General features: G+C 56.4%; 1 protein-coding gene across 4 annotated transcripts; it reads right to left on the minus strand.

The window, feature by feature from the left end:
• Nucleotides 1-1601: 1601 nt before the first annotated feature.
• Nucleotides 1602-17099, minus strand: PLPP7 (phospholipid phosphatase 7 (inactive)). Of its 4 annotated transcripts, none has more exons than XM_068656703.1 (5): nucleotides 16638-17099; nucleotides 15136-15306; nucleotides 13943-14209; nucleotides 12660-13132; nucleotides 1602-2433 (listed from the first exon to the last, which is right to left on the minus strand). In XM_068656703.1, the coding sequence occupies exons 4-5, from the start codon at nucleotides 13108-13110 to the stop codon at nucleotides 2069-2071; spliced, it is 816 nt and encodes a 271-aa protein (XP_068512804.1). In that variant the 5' UTR covers nucleotides 13111-13132; nucleotides 13943-14209; nucleotides 15136-15306; nucleotides 16638-17099; the 3' UTR covers nucleotides 1602-2068. The 4 variants fall into 4 exon arrangements, with proteins under 4 accessions (XP_068512804.1, XP_068512802.1, XP_068512803.1 ...); XM_068656701.1 differs by having other exon boundaries at nucleotides 13938-14209; XM_068656702.1 differs by lacking the exon at nucleotides 15136-15306 and having other exon boundaries at nucleotides 13938-14131.
• Nucleotides 17100-17212: the final 113 nt, after the last annotated feature.

Consider the following 17212-nt stretch of genomic DNA (forward strand, 5'->3'; position numbering starts at 1 on the left):
CAGCCCCGTCCTGCGAACCCCAGCGCAGCCTGATGGCCACAGCAGCCTGGTGGAAGGAGAGCAGCAGCAGAGGAACCACAGCAAGGAGCTGCTCTGGGCTAATTCTGCAGGTTTTCAACCCAAATGAGTGCCGTGCCCTCACCATCTGGTATCTGCCTCACCGAGGTGGGATTTTTTTAAAACCTCTTGGTGCTAAGAGCGAAGGGGAGACTCGGCAACTTCAGGTGGTGCTGGCGGCCCCCCCAAACGTCCAGGGCTGCTGGAAACAGGCTGGGGCTCCACAAAAACGTGCACGTCCCCAGGCAGAGCCGGACCCTTCCTGCCCCTGCCCTCCCTCCGCAGGGCTGCAGCAGCGCAGCCGATGGCACCGCCACGGCCAGGTGGAGCTCCTCCAAAACCATCAAGCACATACCAGGAGAAGACAACACAGGTGCGAGGAGACCCAGCAACACGGCTGTAGATGAATCTAAAAAGACTGAATAAAACCTAGAGGTTGGGGTAAAACACCTCCAAAGGGAGAGCTTCCCGCAGAGCAATCAAGGCAAAGCCTTCCCCTGCTCCTTCGGGTACCCACCGCCTCCAGCTACGTTCGTGCTGTCAGAGCTGCAGTAACACAGCCCTGTCCTTCCTGGGGTGAGGAGAAATTCTGCCAGGCGTAATAATGCCTGGAAGAAAGAGCAAGAACCACGGATCACTTCTCCATGTGGGTCTCCGCAGGAGGAGGAGAAGGTTGGTGAATGCAAACCCTGCAAATCTCTGCTCCCCGCCGCAGCATCGCCCCCGTCCAACAAGCACGGGGGGGAGCCAGCACCAAGTCCCCCCCTGCTGCGAGGCCAGCTGCTGCAGCAACCCAACAGCCCTGGGGGAACGGTGGCACTGAGAGCTCCCTGTCCCCGAGGACACCACGGCACAGCCTCCCCAGGGACCCTCGCAGCAGGGGGACTCTGCGGGACGCTCGCCGAAAGGACGCGGTGGCCTCCGCGGTGCCCACGCTCCCGCTCGGCACAGAAAGTCACCGGCTCCCAGGGCTCCCAGCTGGAGACGCCTGCCAGGGATGGATTTTCTGTTCGTCTCCTTTTCATGTTAATTATCAAAGAGCAGCAAATGTTAGCAGCCTGCTACCGGCGTTATCTGCACGTCGCCTCCTTCTCACCGGCCTGCCCTGCAAGAAGAGGGCTCCCCAGCCCTGGGGAGGGGTGGGAGCACGGGACCCATCTCGTTGCTGCCTGGCATTGCAAACCAGGTGTGTTTTGCTCAGCTGGGATGGCCAGGAGGACAGGCACATCTGCTGAAGCATCCAGCCAGGGAAGGTGCAGGGTCTGGTAGTGTCTCCTGCCACCTAGCAAACACCAAACTCTCCTCTAAAGAGAGGAAAACCACAGAGAACGGGATGGTTCTGTGCACAACATGGATTTTCTGAGCCAGTCGTGAGAGGTGAGCCGTTTCGGCTACAACACGCTGAGCGTGGCTGTTACCTGGGCACGGGACAGCTGGGGAGGAACAACAACAAGAGGGAAACAGCAACAAGGGAAAGCAACAGCACCGTGTCTGTGTCACACAGGTGGCCTCCGTCCCTTCCCTCACAAGAACCAAGCCGGGCAGGATTTTTAGGATTATTTATTAACTGCGAAACGCCAGCGGTGCCCTGACTGCACAGGACACAGTCGCAGCACTGCGGCCCAAATCATTTAGCCTCAAAAACGTTACCAAACGTGTCCTCAGGAGGCTCTCAGGTGCTGCCCATGCTGAGGACGTGCCGTGGTGCTGCTGTGAGCCACCCCAAGGCAGACACTTAGCTCGCTTCTCTCACCCGTAAAGCTTAATTTGGTTGCTGTCCAAATATAGTTTGAGAATACGGCCGAAATCACAGGTCCGGCCCTTGGGTGCTACAACCAGACCCATTGCAAGAATATATTTTTTTTTTTCCGGGGGGAGAAGCAACATTAAAAAACGCCACTACTCATGGAAGGGACAAGTGTTTCCGACAAACAACACGTAGAAAATACTGGGAGGGAGACTCTGAACGTATCTGCAAGTTCCCAGTGCAAAGGCACCAAGCCCTCCACGTTCACCAGATGGATATCAACATCTGGCACGTGTTGGAAGACATCCATATCAACTCCACCAGCCGGAACTGCAAGTAGCCGAAAACAAAGCCGGAGAGGACGTCGGTGATGTGGTGCCGTCCGATCATGACGCGGGAGAAGCCCACGCAGAGGGCCCAAATGACCAGCAGGATGCGGAGGGGGATGGCCAGCACCAGGTGGTTGAGGAAGAATTTGGAGAGCATGGCTGCCCGGCTGGCGTGCCCGGCCGGGAACGCGTAGGTGTCCATGGTCAGGTAGTCCAACACGCCGGGGCTCACGTCGTACGGGCCCTTGCGCTTGGCCAGCTTCTGCAGGCCCGCCACGATCACAATGTCCAGCAGGAGGGCTGCGAAACGAGAGGCGAGGAGAGGTCAGAGGCAGGAGAAAAAGGCAGGGGTGGTTTTCATGGCAGAGCGCATGAGGGTTGTGGTAGTTCTGGCCCGGTGAGTGCTGCAGGCAGCCCCCAGCACCCACAAATCAGCACCCGGGTGTTTGCTGCCCCCACCCCGGCTCACCCGTGAGCAGGGGAGCGCCGTTATCACCACCACACAGAGCAGGAACCCCGACCACAGAGGCCAGCGACCTGCCTGGGGAAGAAAAAAAGGATCGGCGAAGCTAAAATGGAAACTGCCGGCCCTCCTCCTGAAGCACCAGGCTGCGTGTCCCTGCTCCGTGCCACCAGGACGCATCCGTGCCCACCGTGCGGTCACCCCACGCCACCACAAAGTCACCCGCAAGCAGCACGCCTCCCCCTGCCCAGAGCCAGGTGGCACCGAGCTGCTGGATTTCACTAAGAAAAGAGCATCAGGAGATGGAGAGCCAAGGGAAAAGTCAGGCAATTAAGAAAAAGGGCTCCTGAGCTAGAAACAGCACCTGGGGGTGCGGATGTGGAGCCAGGAGGGATCCCCCCTGCCTGCCCTTTTGCATGCCAGAAGGGCAGGCAGGGGAACAAACCCCCCAGCCCAGCAAGCACAGGCTGGTGGCAGCAGGGACGAGGTCCCCACAGCTCCAGGACTCAGCACCACGTCGCCTTTTGTCCTTAACTGCTCCGGAGCGAAACCCGTCAGCACTTTATCCTCCTCCTCTTCATCCCAGCCCCCTTTCTCCCGGCCAACAGCCCTGTCAATTTATTTCCTCGCATTGATTTTTCGTTTCTCCTAAATCCCCTCCTCTGCTTTTCCCCGGCCCTCCTCATTAGGCAGAGTGCTGATTTCAGCTCCTGACGGCGATGCCAAGGAGACTCACACCGCCACGGGCACCTCCTGCTCCGCCTGGGGGAAAGCAGGGGAGCAGCACCCGCTCCCCTCGGAGCACCCCATAGGGTCCCAGACACTGGGTGCACCCCCTACAGACCTTCCCTCACCAAATCTGCCCGAAGCTCAGGGCACAAACACTTCAAATACACAAACTGGCCATTGCCCGTCCTTATTTTGCACTTCCAAAATATTTTTTTTCTGGTCAGAGGTGGTGTCAGGGCAGCTCGAGGGAGGCAGGTGTGTGTGCACGGGGGTGGTGAGAGCACGGATAACAAACCGAAGGGCTGCTTTTGTGCCCCTTTAATTCAGAGGATGAATCAAATGGACCTTCAGTGCTGCTAGGTTAGATTTTCATCAAACGGTGCCCAGAAAGCAGGAAGCCTCATGTGCTCCTGTTTCATGATCTGAAGGCACGGCGGCATTAAAACCGGGGGTTAATTTGCCGTTAAAAGAAAAAACAGAACCAAAACCAAGATTGCTCCACCGGGTGCTTTTTCTGTCGCTTCCCCCTGCACTTTCTGTTCCCTGCAGGCTGCACACCCCGGGGGGAAGCAGCCTCAGCAGCACCCCCTGCCCCGGCCCCAGGCATGGGGGGGTCCCATCGCCCTGCCTGGGGGGCACAACCAACGCCCAGCAGGCACCAACGCTGCCATCGCTCAGCCCCCCCAGCCCAGCTCCTGTCCCCTTGCAGTTCCTTGACCTACATACCTGCTTGGACTCGGGCTCCGCTGACTTTTTCCCTGCTGCTGTTTCAGCTCAGCGCAAACAAAATCCTCCTCCAGGCAAGGGGGGGTTTTATCAGCAGCACCCGTGGGCAGTGCAGCTGTAAGGGGGGGCTCTGCGCTCCCCGAGGTGCCCGCTGGCCACCCAAAGCCAACCACAGCCCTAGCTGTTTTCAGACCAGCAGCCTCACCCGTGGTCCACCCTCCCCCTGTCCCTAAAATAGGGATGTGCACGTTGTCCAGGCTGGGAGCACCAAAGGTTGGAGGAAAAAGAGCCTCAGGAGGGACCCTGGAAGGAGCCTGGTGCTGATTTAGTGGCCTGCCCTTGCTGGAGATGGCCGGGGCTGTCGGGCAGCGAAGAGGGCTGAGATGAGAGGAGCAGGGAGCTGTAGTGATAAGCTTTTCACACCGTGCTCTTCCCACACACGTGGGTAGAATTGGATGGAAAGCACAGCAGAGCCACCAAAGGAAGGATTTGCTCTCGCCCATTGCTCCTTTCACGTTTGTCTCAAAAGCTCCAGAGTTTCCCCTCTGCCCTGGCTATGAAGGGAAGCACAGCAGAACCATCCGATCACCCCGAGCTCTATTAGCATCCCAAACTTCCTTAAAGCACAAACCCAGAGAGCGAGCCTTGCCTGACTGCGACAATTTTAGCATCAGAGATCACCTTGGTATCGTAAACAGCCAACATCTGGCATCAGACGCACAGTAAATGAGCTGAGAGCGAGCCCCCTGGGCAGACATTTTATATCTATTAATAAGAGAAGGAAAACAATTATCTGCCTTGCTCCTACCACCAGACGTTAGGAGCCCATTAGGAGCGGAGAGCAGAAGAGGCAAACCCTGTGCAGGCAGGGCACAAGGACAAACTCCAAGTTTGGCCTTAGCGAAGCCAAGGCAGCCCCCAGCCCTCTCCTTGAAGTGGAGACGAAGCAGCTGGATGTCCCTGTCCCTGACATGTCCCCTGTGATCGTGGCGGGGGCGAGGGGCAGCACTCACTGCCCATTGGCATCGCCTGCCCGGGCTGGAGCCAGGCAGCATCTCCCGGGGCCAGGCAGACTCCAGCCGAGCAGTTAATACAAACACATTACCAAAACCCCAGCCTGGGTGCAGTGCTGGGGGAGAGAAAAACAGGAGAAAGCCAAAAAAAAAAGCCTTTGGCCTCATCTGTTCCTGCAGCACAGACCCACAGGACTCTGTGCACATGGGACCGCTGGAGGAGCCAGGCCAGCTTGCAGCCCAGCCACGAGGAGCTGGGCACACGGGAGAGGAAAAGGGGAATTTTGGTGACATGAGAGAGGCAGAGAGCGAGCACATCCCGAGCTCGGCAGCCCCCAGGTGCAGCAGCAGACGGACTTGTCCCCTGCCCATATTAAAGCAGGGACGAGGCAGGCAGCAGCTCCGTGCCTGGATGCAGCAGAAGCCTGTCCCCTGTTTTGTCCCCGGTCCCACTGTGCCAGAGGCCACACGGCCCCGTGGAGCACACACGTGCTCGCAGCCACGCTGGCTTTGAAGGTGCTTTGCTTCCCAGATTAGCCAACTTCAGACAAATGTCACCCTTCCTACGAAACAGTTCCTTTTGCTCCACCAGTAGGATTAGTTTTATTTCCCCAAATTTAGTTCTGAACTTTAACTGTTCAGTTTTTACTTACACGCCTCATCCTACTGCTTCTGAAACGATCTTCCCAAATTTCCTGCAGGCTCCCTGACCTGGAAAATGAACTGTTTGCAGCCTTGACTGGTTGACGCTAACGAAAGGTGCAGGTTTCAGAGCACCCACACCCGCTCTCCAGTGGAGCTGCTGGCAGCTGGACGAGCCTCACTCCTCTGGAAGTGAACTCCTCTCCTTCATTTACTTCCCCAAACGCGGTACCATTAGGTGCAAGAACTGACAGAAAGTCACAGATGGCACGACACGGTTACGAAGCAGTGAATCAGGCACTGCAGCGTTTTGGGGGAGGTTATTTTTTGGCTGAACAAGCAGCAGAGAGTTCTGGGCGCTGGGTGCGGGGCGCGCTGGGTTAAGTGGCCACGGGGAGGTGAAAGAATGGCAGAAATCAGCATTGTGCAGTTAATTAAAAAACCCCCAATGACTGAGACCAGACTTGCTATGCCCTAGAAGATCAGAAACAGCCCCGAGTGTATGCAGAGGCTGCCTGGAGCTCTGCCCTTTTGGAAATCCCCCATGGGTGCTGGGCAGTTTGCATCTCAGCACCCATCACCGAGCATGCCTGCCCTACCGGGGCTCTATATGGCCTGGGGACAAGGGGGTGGCTGAAGTGACAAGGGCTCACGCTGATGAAGGAAATGAGCTGAGCAGCTCACGACGAGGTGCCACGAGCACCCAGCTGCCTCCCAGAAGGGCTGCAGGAGCCAGCGATGTCCCCGCGCTCGGTGCCAGCGGTGCAGGAGGTGCCTCCCTGCAGCAGCATCGCGGGGATGAGCACGCACGGAGCTCAGCCTCAGCGCTGCTTAGGCCTGTGCTTACACCCCGCTGCCTTCAATAAAGCAAAATGGCAAATTAATTAATTAATTAATTAATTAATTAAAATCAGGGGTTGATTCTAGGGTGCTCACAGGGCCTCCAACCCACATCTCACAGCGCTTTAAGGACACGGCGCAGCGAGGTCGTCCAGCAGCCCTGCGTGCACAGGGATGGAGGCTGCGACCAGAACTGCAGTTTAGGCGAAATCATGGAGCTTTCTGCCAACGGGAGGAAAAAGAGAAAGGTGAAGCAATTCCCCCCTTGCCATCGCTGTCCTCCACCGAGCCTGGCCTGGACCCAGGTACCCGACCAGTCTCCCTGCCCCTGCTGCTCATCCCGCTGCTTTCTGCACCTCCACCCGGCCTCTGCTCCTGCCGAGGTGTCGGGGCCGAGCCCCCCTCACCCTTTTCTAGGGATGCCCCTCGGGGCAGAGCCCTGCTCAGCTGCCCCGGCAGGGCTGGCAGTGCAGCAGGCAGGCAGCTCTGGTCCCTTCGCAGCGCTGCGGCGGGGGCACGGGGAAGCTGCTGGGGAGTGACAGACACGAGCATGACTCATTTCCCTTGTTTATTCCCCCTCTTCCCATTCAGCAACCCTCGCACTTCTTTTCTCTTGCAATCTGCATTCAGACCGGGGAACGCTTTGCCTGCTGGCTCCGCACAGAAGCTGGGCTTTGAGCTCCCTACAGTGCCCCAAAGGCTGCAGGTGGGGACGTGGGGCTCACACCGTGCCCAGCACCAAACAGGCAGCACCAAGCGGCTGGCAGAGACCCTGTGCTGGTCCCTGGAAATATCCCCCGTGCCCTCTCCAGCCTCTGTGAAACGGGCCCCGGGCTGTCACTGACTGTCCTCTGTGCGAAGGGACACTGCAGGCACTGCCTGCCCTGCAGAGGAATGCACTTGCTGTAAAGCAGGCAGGCGAGGAAGGAAAAAGTCACGCTGCCCGAGCTCAGCAGGGATACGGGAGGATGGCACCAAATAACCAGGGACTTTCACTACAGCCTGACGCGATGAAGAGGAATATTTAATGTCAGGCTGGGCCCTCCAGCACCCACCACGGGTCGGTCACGCCGGGTTACTCCCTGCCTGCACCCTCCTGCCCTCTGGGCAGATGTGCTGCAACCCCGCTGAGATGCCAGCGGGCACTGGCAGGGCAGCAGGGCTGGGGCTGAGCCTCCTGCACGTGTCCAGCTTCACGGGAGGGGATGAGCAGAAGGCTGGGAGCGGTCCCAAAAGCAGGGGACACGCTCCCAGGCTGCTTGCTCCTTCCCCGCTGAAATGCTTTCTGCCCCGTCTAGCTCAGAAAATCCCCAGCCTCACAGTGGGAAAACGAAAGGGAAAAAACAGACACATCTGGCCCCAAACCATCTCTGGGGCTCTCAGCTTAGCAAGCTCCGCTGCGCACAGACTGATCCATCTGCCAGCGCAGCTCCCCGTCCTCTCTGCTGGGGCTGGGCTGCCGAGCCCCGAGGCTCATTGGGATGAGCTCGTCCGTGCTGCCTGGGCATTTAATCTGCTCAGTGACCTTTAACAGCCCCGGGCTGTACAGCGATCTGAATTTTCACCGCACAGACTCCAAAGGAAAGCATCCCCATACACGAAGTACCTGTGTGCTGCTAGAGGAGGGACAGGGGGTCTCAGGGGACCTGGTGAGGACATTTCGTCTCTCTCTTTCCTCCCTGACCTACCATTCCTGCCAGCCTGCTCCTGCTTGCAGGCTGCATGGGCGGATTGCGGAGCCCCGTCCCTATATATATTTATAAATACAAATACATTTATAAATACATACATTCTGCTCACGACAAAGTCCCAGTGCTGCAGGGGACTGTGCCTCGGCGTATTATGGCTTGGTTCCCAACCAGCCTAGCGCTAGGTCTGCATCCAGGGAGAAGGCTGGAGAGAGCAAGGACCGACTCCTGGCCGAGCTCCAGGCCTGGAGAGGTGACCCTGGCCTCCCTTCCTTTCCTCCCCATGTAGCAAGTGACCCATCCTGCAGCTGCTCCCCACGACGTGCCCGTGGCACTGTTTCCCCGGGTGGAGATAAATGCTCGGTGGCAGCAGCAGCGAGCTGCCCAGCTGTCAGAACAGGGTGCAGAGCCAGCAGGTGATGGGTGAGGACCACTGCCCATGTCACAGCTGGACACGGGGACACAGCCACCACCAGGTTTCAGAACCTATTTCACAAAGCCATGACCAAAGCTGAACCAGGTATCTCACACCGTATACAAACACATCCACGTGCCAGCGTTAACCAACCAGATATCCTCCTACAAAGGCACACAGCCGGACCACAGCTGAAAATGCAAAGGATCACGGTGATGGGTGGCAGTTTGGCTCTGAACACAACAGGGGGACTTCACCGAAAGCACCGCTTTGGGTAGATCACCATATTCCATCCCCATCACTCTAAGAAGGTGCCTGGATCTGGAAAGCCCATCAGCCTAACGAGATCAGTCTGTTCAGCTTAATGAATAGGAGGTGAAGAGGTGACTTGAGCACCATCCAAAACATTGAAAGGCAGAAGGGATGCTGGATAAAAGAGCCTCTCGGCTGAAGAGACAAAGGTATGCAGAGGCAGCGGAGGGAAGGGAACAGTCAAAGTAAGAGCGAGGCGCCGGGGAGAACACCTACCACTGCAGTAATACAGAAATGGTTCTGACAAGTTCACCGCCACTTGAAATTTTACATCTGATTGAGTGTTTGGGTTTTTTCCCTTAGCAAATTGAACGGGAATAAATTAAGGGATGTGCTACCGCCTGTATTTAGCCGTGGGTTAGATCGATGATCCAAATGTTCTTTGCTGGCTTTGCAGTCAATGAATCACTAAATTTGGATCCACATCCTCACCAGATGGATCAGAACCAGAAACCAAGGTACTGCTTTCCCTCAGGGCTTAACGCTTTTTCTGTCTGGTTCTAGAGCAGCTCTGATAGTTTTAGTGGGAGCTTTATGCCTATTTTCCCTCTGAAAGCTCAATTGTAAAGTTCAAATGATTTTCTAAGCACATCAGTTCTCACAAAATCCTTGCAGAGGAAAGTTTGGATGGTCCTAAAAGTCCCAACACTGGCAAACAACTAAAACGAACTTAAACTGGGGGGTTTCCTGAGTCACGATTTTCTCGATGTGGCAGAGGGGGAGCAGACTTTCTTCCTGACTCTTTCACAGCCAGGGCTGGCAACACTGAGCCAGTCTTCCTGAAAGCACATTCTGGCAGAGGGATTTTGACAGTGGGCACAGATATCTGATTTCTTCCATCTTTTCAGTAACAGGCTGTGACCGTGCCTCTCTGGCTGTTTGGCATTTGCTGGAAAAAGATTACGATGAGAAGGAGAATCAATAAATTCCATCACAGATGACAACTGTGGAGGGAAAACATTGCTGGGGGTTGCTAATCAACATCAGCAGCTGGGAGGGATGGAGCGCCCCAGGGAGGGAGGTCAGAACCCCTCACCCTAAATGCTCCCACGCGTCTTGGCAAAGATCCTACCAAGAGCTCCTCCGGTGCGAGTGCCCCCCCTCCATCTGCAGTGGTGCTCCTGCCAGGTTCCCGGTCCCATTTCAGCAGTCTCCTGTCTCCTCGCCTTGAAAGCCTGATTGCAAATCCTAAACAAGTGCTCTATGATGGGCTGGCTCCCTGCCCAGAGACTGCATCAGAAATTCTGCTTGATGTATCAAACCCTGAGCAAGCCGCGGGGAGGGAGGAGAGCCAGGGGAGGTAAAGAAGGGGTGCCGTAGACAACCCCAACTTCCCTGCTCCCCTCCTTCCAGGGCACCAGGGAAGCACCGGGGATGCTCCCTTCCCTTTGACCTGTCCCCAGCCAGAAGGGCTTCACACCACAGCCTGCTGGGTCTCAACCCAGGGAAAAAAAAAAAAAAAACAGTGAGAGGGACCCGGGATGCCAGATGCAGCATCACACCCTTCCTATCAGCTCAAGGGACCGCATCTCATGGTTGGTCTGGGTCTGCCAACCCCACGCTCCCCTGCTGGACTCCTCCGTCCATCAGCAATGCAGGCGTTACGGCAGTAGCTGCTCTGCTACTAGGAGCTCCTGACTGCAATCTTAAATATCAAGCCAAGGCCACGCTCACAGCAGAGATCCTGCTCTGCAGGGTGACACGAGTCCTGCCGAGGATGCTGACGAAGAGAGGCTCCGGGCACCTTGGTCGGTGCCAGGCAGCGTGGTCTGCAGGGGGGACAAAGAATCAGAGAATATCCCGAGTTGGAAAGGATTCACAAGGATTATCGAGTCCAACTCCTGGCACCACACAGTTCAACCCAAAAATTCAAAGGAAACTCTTTGGAGGGCTGCAAGACCTACAGAGCTGTCAGGTCAGGCCGTGAGCTAGCCCTTCACACAATTTAACCCATTTCTCTTTTGGCAGGCAGCAACAAGGGAAGGGAGCAAGGAACCAAGACTGTGGAGTCCCCAAGCTGCCCTGGGCAGCACTTTTGAACCAAGGAGACCCGAAAATGCAGGACTGAGCTCTCCCAGCCATCACCCGACACTCAAAGTTTCGATGCAACCTGGAGCTGGCTTTGTGTTTGGCCTCCTCAATGGCAGTGGAAGAGCGAGAAAACCTTTACTGGTTTTAAGCCAAAAGAGGCATTAGCTCGTCATAAAGACCTCAAATATTTTGGAGTCAAAGAGGTCGGTTTTCAGGCTCCAGAACTGTCAAAGGCTCTCAGGTCAAGAGACCTCTGGAAACTGTGCCGGCTGATGCAGGCCGCCTCCTATTTCATGCTCATGCCCTTTTAAACAGGGCTTCTTTTTCCCAGTGAGGGTTTGACCCAGAGCACCAGGCAGCCCCTGGGAGAACTGCTGACACCGGCGGGCTCTGCATCACGCCGATGCTATTCCGGCCCGTCCCCGCCACGGCCTCCCCTCGTTAGATGTCACAGGACGGGGACAGGCTCCTTCAAAGGCAGAGGGGAGAAAAGGAGGCCGCAACTGTGCTTTTCAAGCCAGTTCAGTGCAATCGTTGCCCTCTCTGAAGGAAGAACTTCTGAAAAAAAAAAGCTGGGACTGTGCTGCAGAACGTATCGTATCGCAGGCAGCCCCTGAGAACAGGACGTCCCTTTCCTGAGGTGCCTACTGCAGGCTCCCTAAAAAGCAAAGGCCTAAATCTAACGTCAATTCCTCGTGCTGACCAAAAGTGGGAGCTCCGCCGGCTGGTTTTTGGGGGAGGGTGAAACGCCGGGGTGACCTCAGCCAGATGAACTAGCAATTAGTCATAAAAAAAAGTGATAACCAGGCCACAGGCCAAAGGCAGAAGAGAGGGAAGAGCAAGTGCCTCAGGTGGACACGGGCAGGGTGGGTTGCGGCCTGGATGTGGGGAAAGTCGCACCCAGAGCTCAGCATGGTCGTGGTGGGATGTGGGGCCATGGGGCTGGGTCAGGCCCTCTGCACAGCTCCCCCCAGTCCGCAGGGGCAAGGAGACCGACCACCCCACAAAAAAAAAAAGGGGGCTGGCAGGAGAGATCTGATCCCTTCTAACAGCCTCTGGGTCAAGCTAGCGTGTGGAAATGGGGCCAGCAGCGAGAAAGGTCCTCCTGGGACGAGGGATGCGAGACGAAGCGGCAGCAGGGAAGGAGATGGGACTACTCTGAGCGGCTGCGGAGATGTGGGGTCAGGGTCTGCACAAGGAGGTGCAGAGGGGATAGAAATGTTTTTCTCTTGAGGATACCTTCTGCCTCTGATCCACGTGTTAAGATTAAAATCTTTATGTTTTCCCCAACCTGACCAACTAGCAAGGCAGAAGACCATAAATCAAGGGCACTGCTGCTGGTATCCACCTGCACATCACAGACACTTTCTTGGCCCGACTCGGACCAACCCTGCCTCATCGGGGCCGCGGATCTGCCCCTGCCCTGCAGGGATGGCCGGCTACCGGGATCCATTCCACCCCCTTAGAAAACTTTTTGCAGCATCCATCTCTGACCATCCCAAAGCTGCCAAGGTGGCTGATAAGTGCCGCATTCACCCAAAAGGTCACTGCCTGCTGCCTGACCCCGCCGGCGGTGGGAGCAGTCAGAGGAGGAGTCCCGATGCCGCTGTCCCTTGTGACTAGGGCTGGGCTTTCCCGGCGGGGAAGGAAGGAGCTTTGCCACTCACCTAGCAGTAGGTTCATGAGGACCTCCTGGCCCGCCAGCGTGCTGCTCTTCACCAGGCAGATGAGCGTGCCCGCGATCCAGGGGATCCCGTGCCCCGTTATCCCCAGGAGGTTGATCATGGAGCGGGCGCCTCCCCAGGACGAGGCTCTGTTGGCGCACACTCCCAGCCGCTTGGACATGCAGATGTCGATGGCCAGCAGGGAGTTGAAGGCGATTCCCTTGAAGGAGGGGTTGAGCTGCATGCAGTCCTCTTCGGGCAGCTGCTGCGACTGCCTCCGCTCCTTGGGGCTGCTGTTCTGGGCGCCGGCTGCTCCCGCCTGGCCGCTCTGCTTCCTCCCCTGGCTCCTGCTCTCCTGGGTCCCTTTCAGGGGCTGGTTCAGGGAGAGGAACTCAGCCCTGTTCAGGACATTGTTCCTGTCTCGCGCCCTGGACCGCGGCTGGGATGCTGGCATTGCAGTCTCTCGCAAACGGAACCTGCTTTGCAAACACCGGGACAGAGAGAAATCCCTCTTCTCCCTGAGGAAAGCTTCCCCCACTCCCACCCTCACGAGCTGGGGATTTGGGAAGCTACAAAGGTTCCCCTCTGTTGCAGTTGCCCCCAGCACAGACTGCAGCTGTTAAATATAGAGTAAGGAATGCACATGGCTGTTTACTTCATGGGCCTAGCAAGCTTGGAAGGAAAGTTAATGCCAGGCTTGGCAGCCACTCCAGTGCCAGGGAAAAAGGTTAAACAGCCAATAGATTGGAAGAAGAGGAGGGAAATGCTTTGTGCCAAAGGTTGGTTGCTTCTGGTCTGGTCTATTTAAATCTTCCAATTGCTTATTCCCCTGGGCTGCAAGGGAAACTGGGAAATGTAGTTTTTTTTGGCACAGTAATTCATATTTTAGTATCAGCGCATCAGTGCTGGAAGAGATCACAGTGCTGTGGTGGCTGCCAGGGCGGGCAATGCAGCCTGGCTCCCAGCCTCTGTGCTGGGCATCACTTGGGGGCTTCCCTGCAAGGGGCCCGACCCGGCTATCTCCTGGTTTTGTCCGTCCTGCTATGTTTCACCCCTGCTAGGGCACCCTAAGTAATATTCCTTTCTCCCTGGCACGAACACCTCGCGAGCATCACCAGCCCCATCCTCTCCCCCGCTCAGCACGCATCCCCGCAGCTCCTCCACCGCCACCCCTGCCCGCAGCCCGAGGAGAAGCAGCACCTGCCTCTTGATTAAAAGAGACGTGGCGCCGCTAATGAATTCCCATCCCCCTGCCCCCGGCGCTGAGCGTGCCCTAAATACCGCACACGTTTCTGCCGTGTCATCCAGCATCGCGGCTCCGGCGCTGAAAGCAGGTGACAGGCGCTGCCGCGTCCCCGAGCTGTGGCTGCGACCAGCAGCGGCCCCGTCGGAGCTGGCACCGGGGCTCGGCGAGGAGGAAGGGTCCCCACGGCACGGGCTGGGTGCTGTGGGATTGTGCCAGGCCCTGGGGAGTCCTGCAGGGGGGAGAGGAAGGGATGAATATCACACCAAGCAGCGGCACAGGCACGGCTCTTGGTTCCAGTGGTATTTACCTCTGTAAAATTATAAAGGTCAATATTAGAAGAGGTAACACTGGGAAACATCCAAGTATCTTTGAAAGCCTTATCTGAAACCTACAGGAGAGCCTAAGTGCTAAATGGAGGGTGGTCCTGGCTTTCTAAGATAATAAAAACTTTGCACTTCCTTTGCACTTATTATCCTTGGTTCCCAAAATACTTTAGCTGAGCTAGTCCTCAGCCCATGCCCGTCTGACAGACACAGGCCCAAAGAGGCTGCTGCAATATTTGGCCAAGAAAATCAGTGCTGGAAGTGCTGAGGAGCCTTTGCTCACCCTTGTGTTTTGCTTATGAACCAAAGGAAAATAATACACAGCAACTGATTTCTGAACCACATCCTCCGGGAACTTACCCCGAGCCTGTGATGATGACCGTAGCCGTGGGAAGAGCTCTTCCCCTTCTTACCCAGCCCAGCACCACCAGCTCCTTTCAGCTCAGGCAGCAAATTATTGCTTGGGGCCGAGCCAGCCCAGCAGCACACGTTGGTGCTACCCCAGCACCTACCAGCTCTTGCTTGCTCACCGCCTGCACAGCTGCATTCCTCTGCTATCAGGCAGGTCAGCGCCCCGTCCCTGTGTCCCTGTCCCCTGCTGCAGGGCTCTGAGGCACGTGGAAGATCTCAGCCCACTTGACAACAGCCAGTGTGATATTGGGATTATCGGGACTTGTGGCTGTACTATGCCATAGATGTCACCTCCCAGCTGCTCGGCCTCGCCACTTCTGCAGCTCACAGCAGCACGGGGCGCCTTGCAAGCAAGTGGCTGCGAGCAGAGGGTTAACGTGGTGGTGGCCAGGAGCCTGCAGAAATAGAAAGGCTCCTCGCCTCTCATCCCCACACCATGCCGGGGATGCTGAGCTATTACTGAGCACGTTCCCTGGGAGCTGTCACAGGGAAAAAATACCTTGAAAGCACCAGGAGCTCATTTTGTCCGGTGCCTGTCTGTTCCTCTGACCCCTGAAGCAGGCACAGGGCACTGCCCTGCCTTGCACACACCAGGGGCCAGCCCTGGCCACCAGCAGGGAAGGAGACGAGGAGGAAGCACAGCCCGGGGTGAATGCACTGGTAAATGCCCCTGTTGAAAGGAACAGGAGAGGAAACAACTCGGTGTCCCATTTGTGGTGGTTATTTTCCCTTGCCATGGCTGAGATGAGGAAGGGGAGAACCTGCCTTTGGGCAAACCTGTGGGGTTTATATAGTACCAGGTGGGCCACGCTGCCGGGGGAGCAGCAGCAGGAGTGGGCCCAGCAGGAGATGCAACTCCCAGCATCGCCAGATGCTCCTAATTGTTACTTATCACAGCTTGGCCTCAAAAGCCAATCTCCAGCAATTTCATCAGCGAGCACCAGGCTCACAGGCACAGGAGCTGCTCTGCGCACAGCTTAGTGCAGCCGCTCTTGGGCGAAGTGCACTAATTCCTTAATCACACGACGGTGTGATGGAGATGGGCATGGCCAAAAAAACAAGGAAAGCTCCAGCCGAAGATGAAAAGCTGATTTAATTAGGCTGAGATAATGCAATTTCCTAGTTGACCAGAACACCAGAGATTGCCAAAGTTGCAGCAAGACCTGGCTGCAGCGGCGGTGAAGCTGGAGTCTCAGAACATGCAGCTTCACCCAACGCATCATGCTCTGGGAAACTGTGACGAGCTTGTTTGAAAAGTGTGAAAGAGTCTTGGAGATGTCAAAGTATTTCAGCACCTTCTGGAGGTTGCTGAAGAAACCGGATTTTTTTCATTTGGAGATGCTCATTTCAGTCTTTTCCTGTACTTTGAGTTGTTTGTTTGCAACTTGAGCGCATTTTTAGTTTCTTTTTCTGTTGTGGGGCTAGGAACAAGGACGGTGCCCTTCTCAGAGATCCCACGAATCTTAACGCAGATAAATATTTAGCCAATGCTTTGAGAAACACACAGAAGGAAACCATAATGTTACCCTATGGTTTGTCCACCCTCTGCATCTCAATTTGCTCAGGTGCCTCAGCCTGGAAAAGGCAGGAGCCAGCAGGGCAGGAGATGAGGACCCTGCAGCCCATGCCCTTCGTGGACAAGGCTGAGAACTGGGGGCAGGACCCCCCTGGGTCCTCAGAGCCAACAGGAGCAGCCTCCCCTCATCCTGGGGCATTCTCCTGTCAGGATTACCCAGTAGCTCCAGTCCTTCCTACCTGCTGCAGGGCAGACAACAAGTGCACGGATGCTGGAAAACGCCATGCACTGTGTGAGCTCATCCTGCTTGCTGTGAGCGTGGGGCAGGAGGAAATAAAGGACACTTTGCTCTGTGCAAAGCCATCCTTCCTCCTCGTTCCCCCAGGTTTCCCACTCAGAAAAGAGTCAAGGGGCATGCACGTGGAGCTGTGAGGATGCTCAGCACCCTGCAGCTATCGCTGAGCGCCCCAGCACCCACACCTCACCCGGTGCTGAGCTCTCTGCAAGCCAAGACCTCAGCTGGGTGATGGTCAGCAGGCAAGGCCAGCCGCAGGGCTCCTCAAAACATCCGTGCCAGGGGTTTACAACTTCCCCACAGGCCACTGCCGCCTCGGACACCTCTCAGCACCCGCTCCTCAGTCCCTTTGCTGCTGCCAAGAGCATTTCTTTGCATTTCTGGTTGCTGGAATCGCAGCTCAGCCAGCCCAGGGCTGCAGGTTGTGCATGTAGAGAGGCTGTGCCTGCACTGTATCTGTCAGCCAAGCTCCAGCGGGGGGAGAAAAACCTTCATCTGCAGAATGAAGAGAAAATACATTGCGTTTAAGCGAGAGGGAAGGAGAGGAAAAAAGAGAGAAGGAGGGAAAGAGATGAAAGAAGAAGAGAGAAAGGAGGCAAGCAGGAGAGAAAGAAGGGGAGAGAGAAAGGGAGAAGGGGAGCAGGGGGGAGCCCTTATCTCCAAAAAAAAACTACATTACCCACAAGCCGCGGCCGCGTGGGAGGAAATGCTGCTCTGCAAAGGAGGGCTAGCTCCAACAGCTGCAGTTTAAAAGAGAAACCCAGG

The sequence above is a fragment of the Anas acuta genome, chromosome 20 (assembly GCF_963932015.1).
Source record: "Anas acuta chromosome 20, bAnaAcu1.1, whole genome shotgun sequence".
Lineage (NCBI taxonomy): Eukaryota > Metazoa > Chordata > Aves > Anseriformes > Anatidae > Anas > Anas acuta.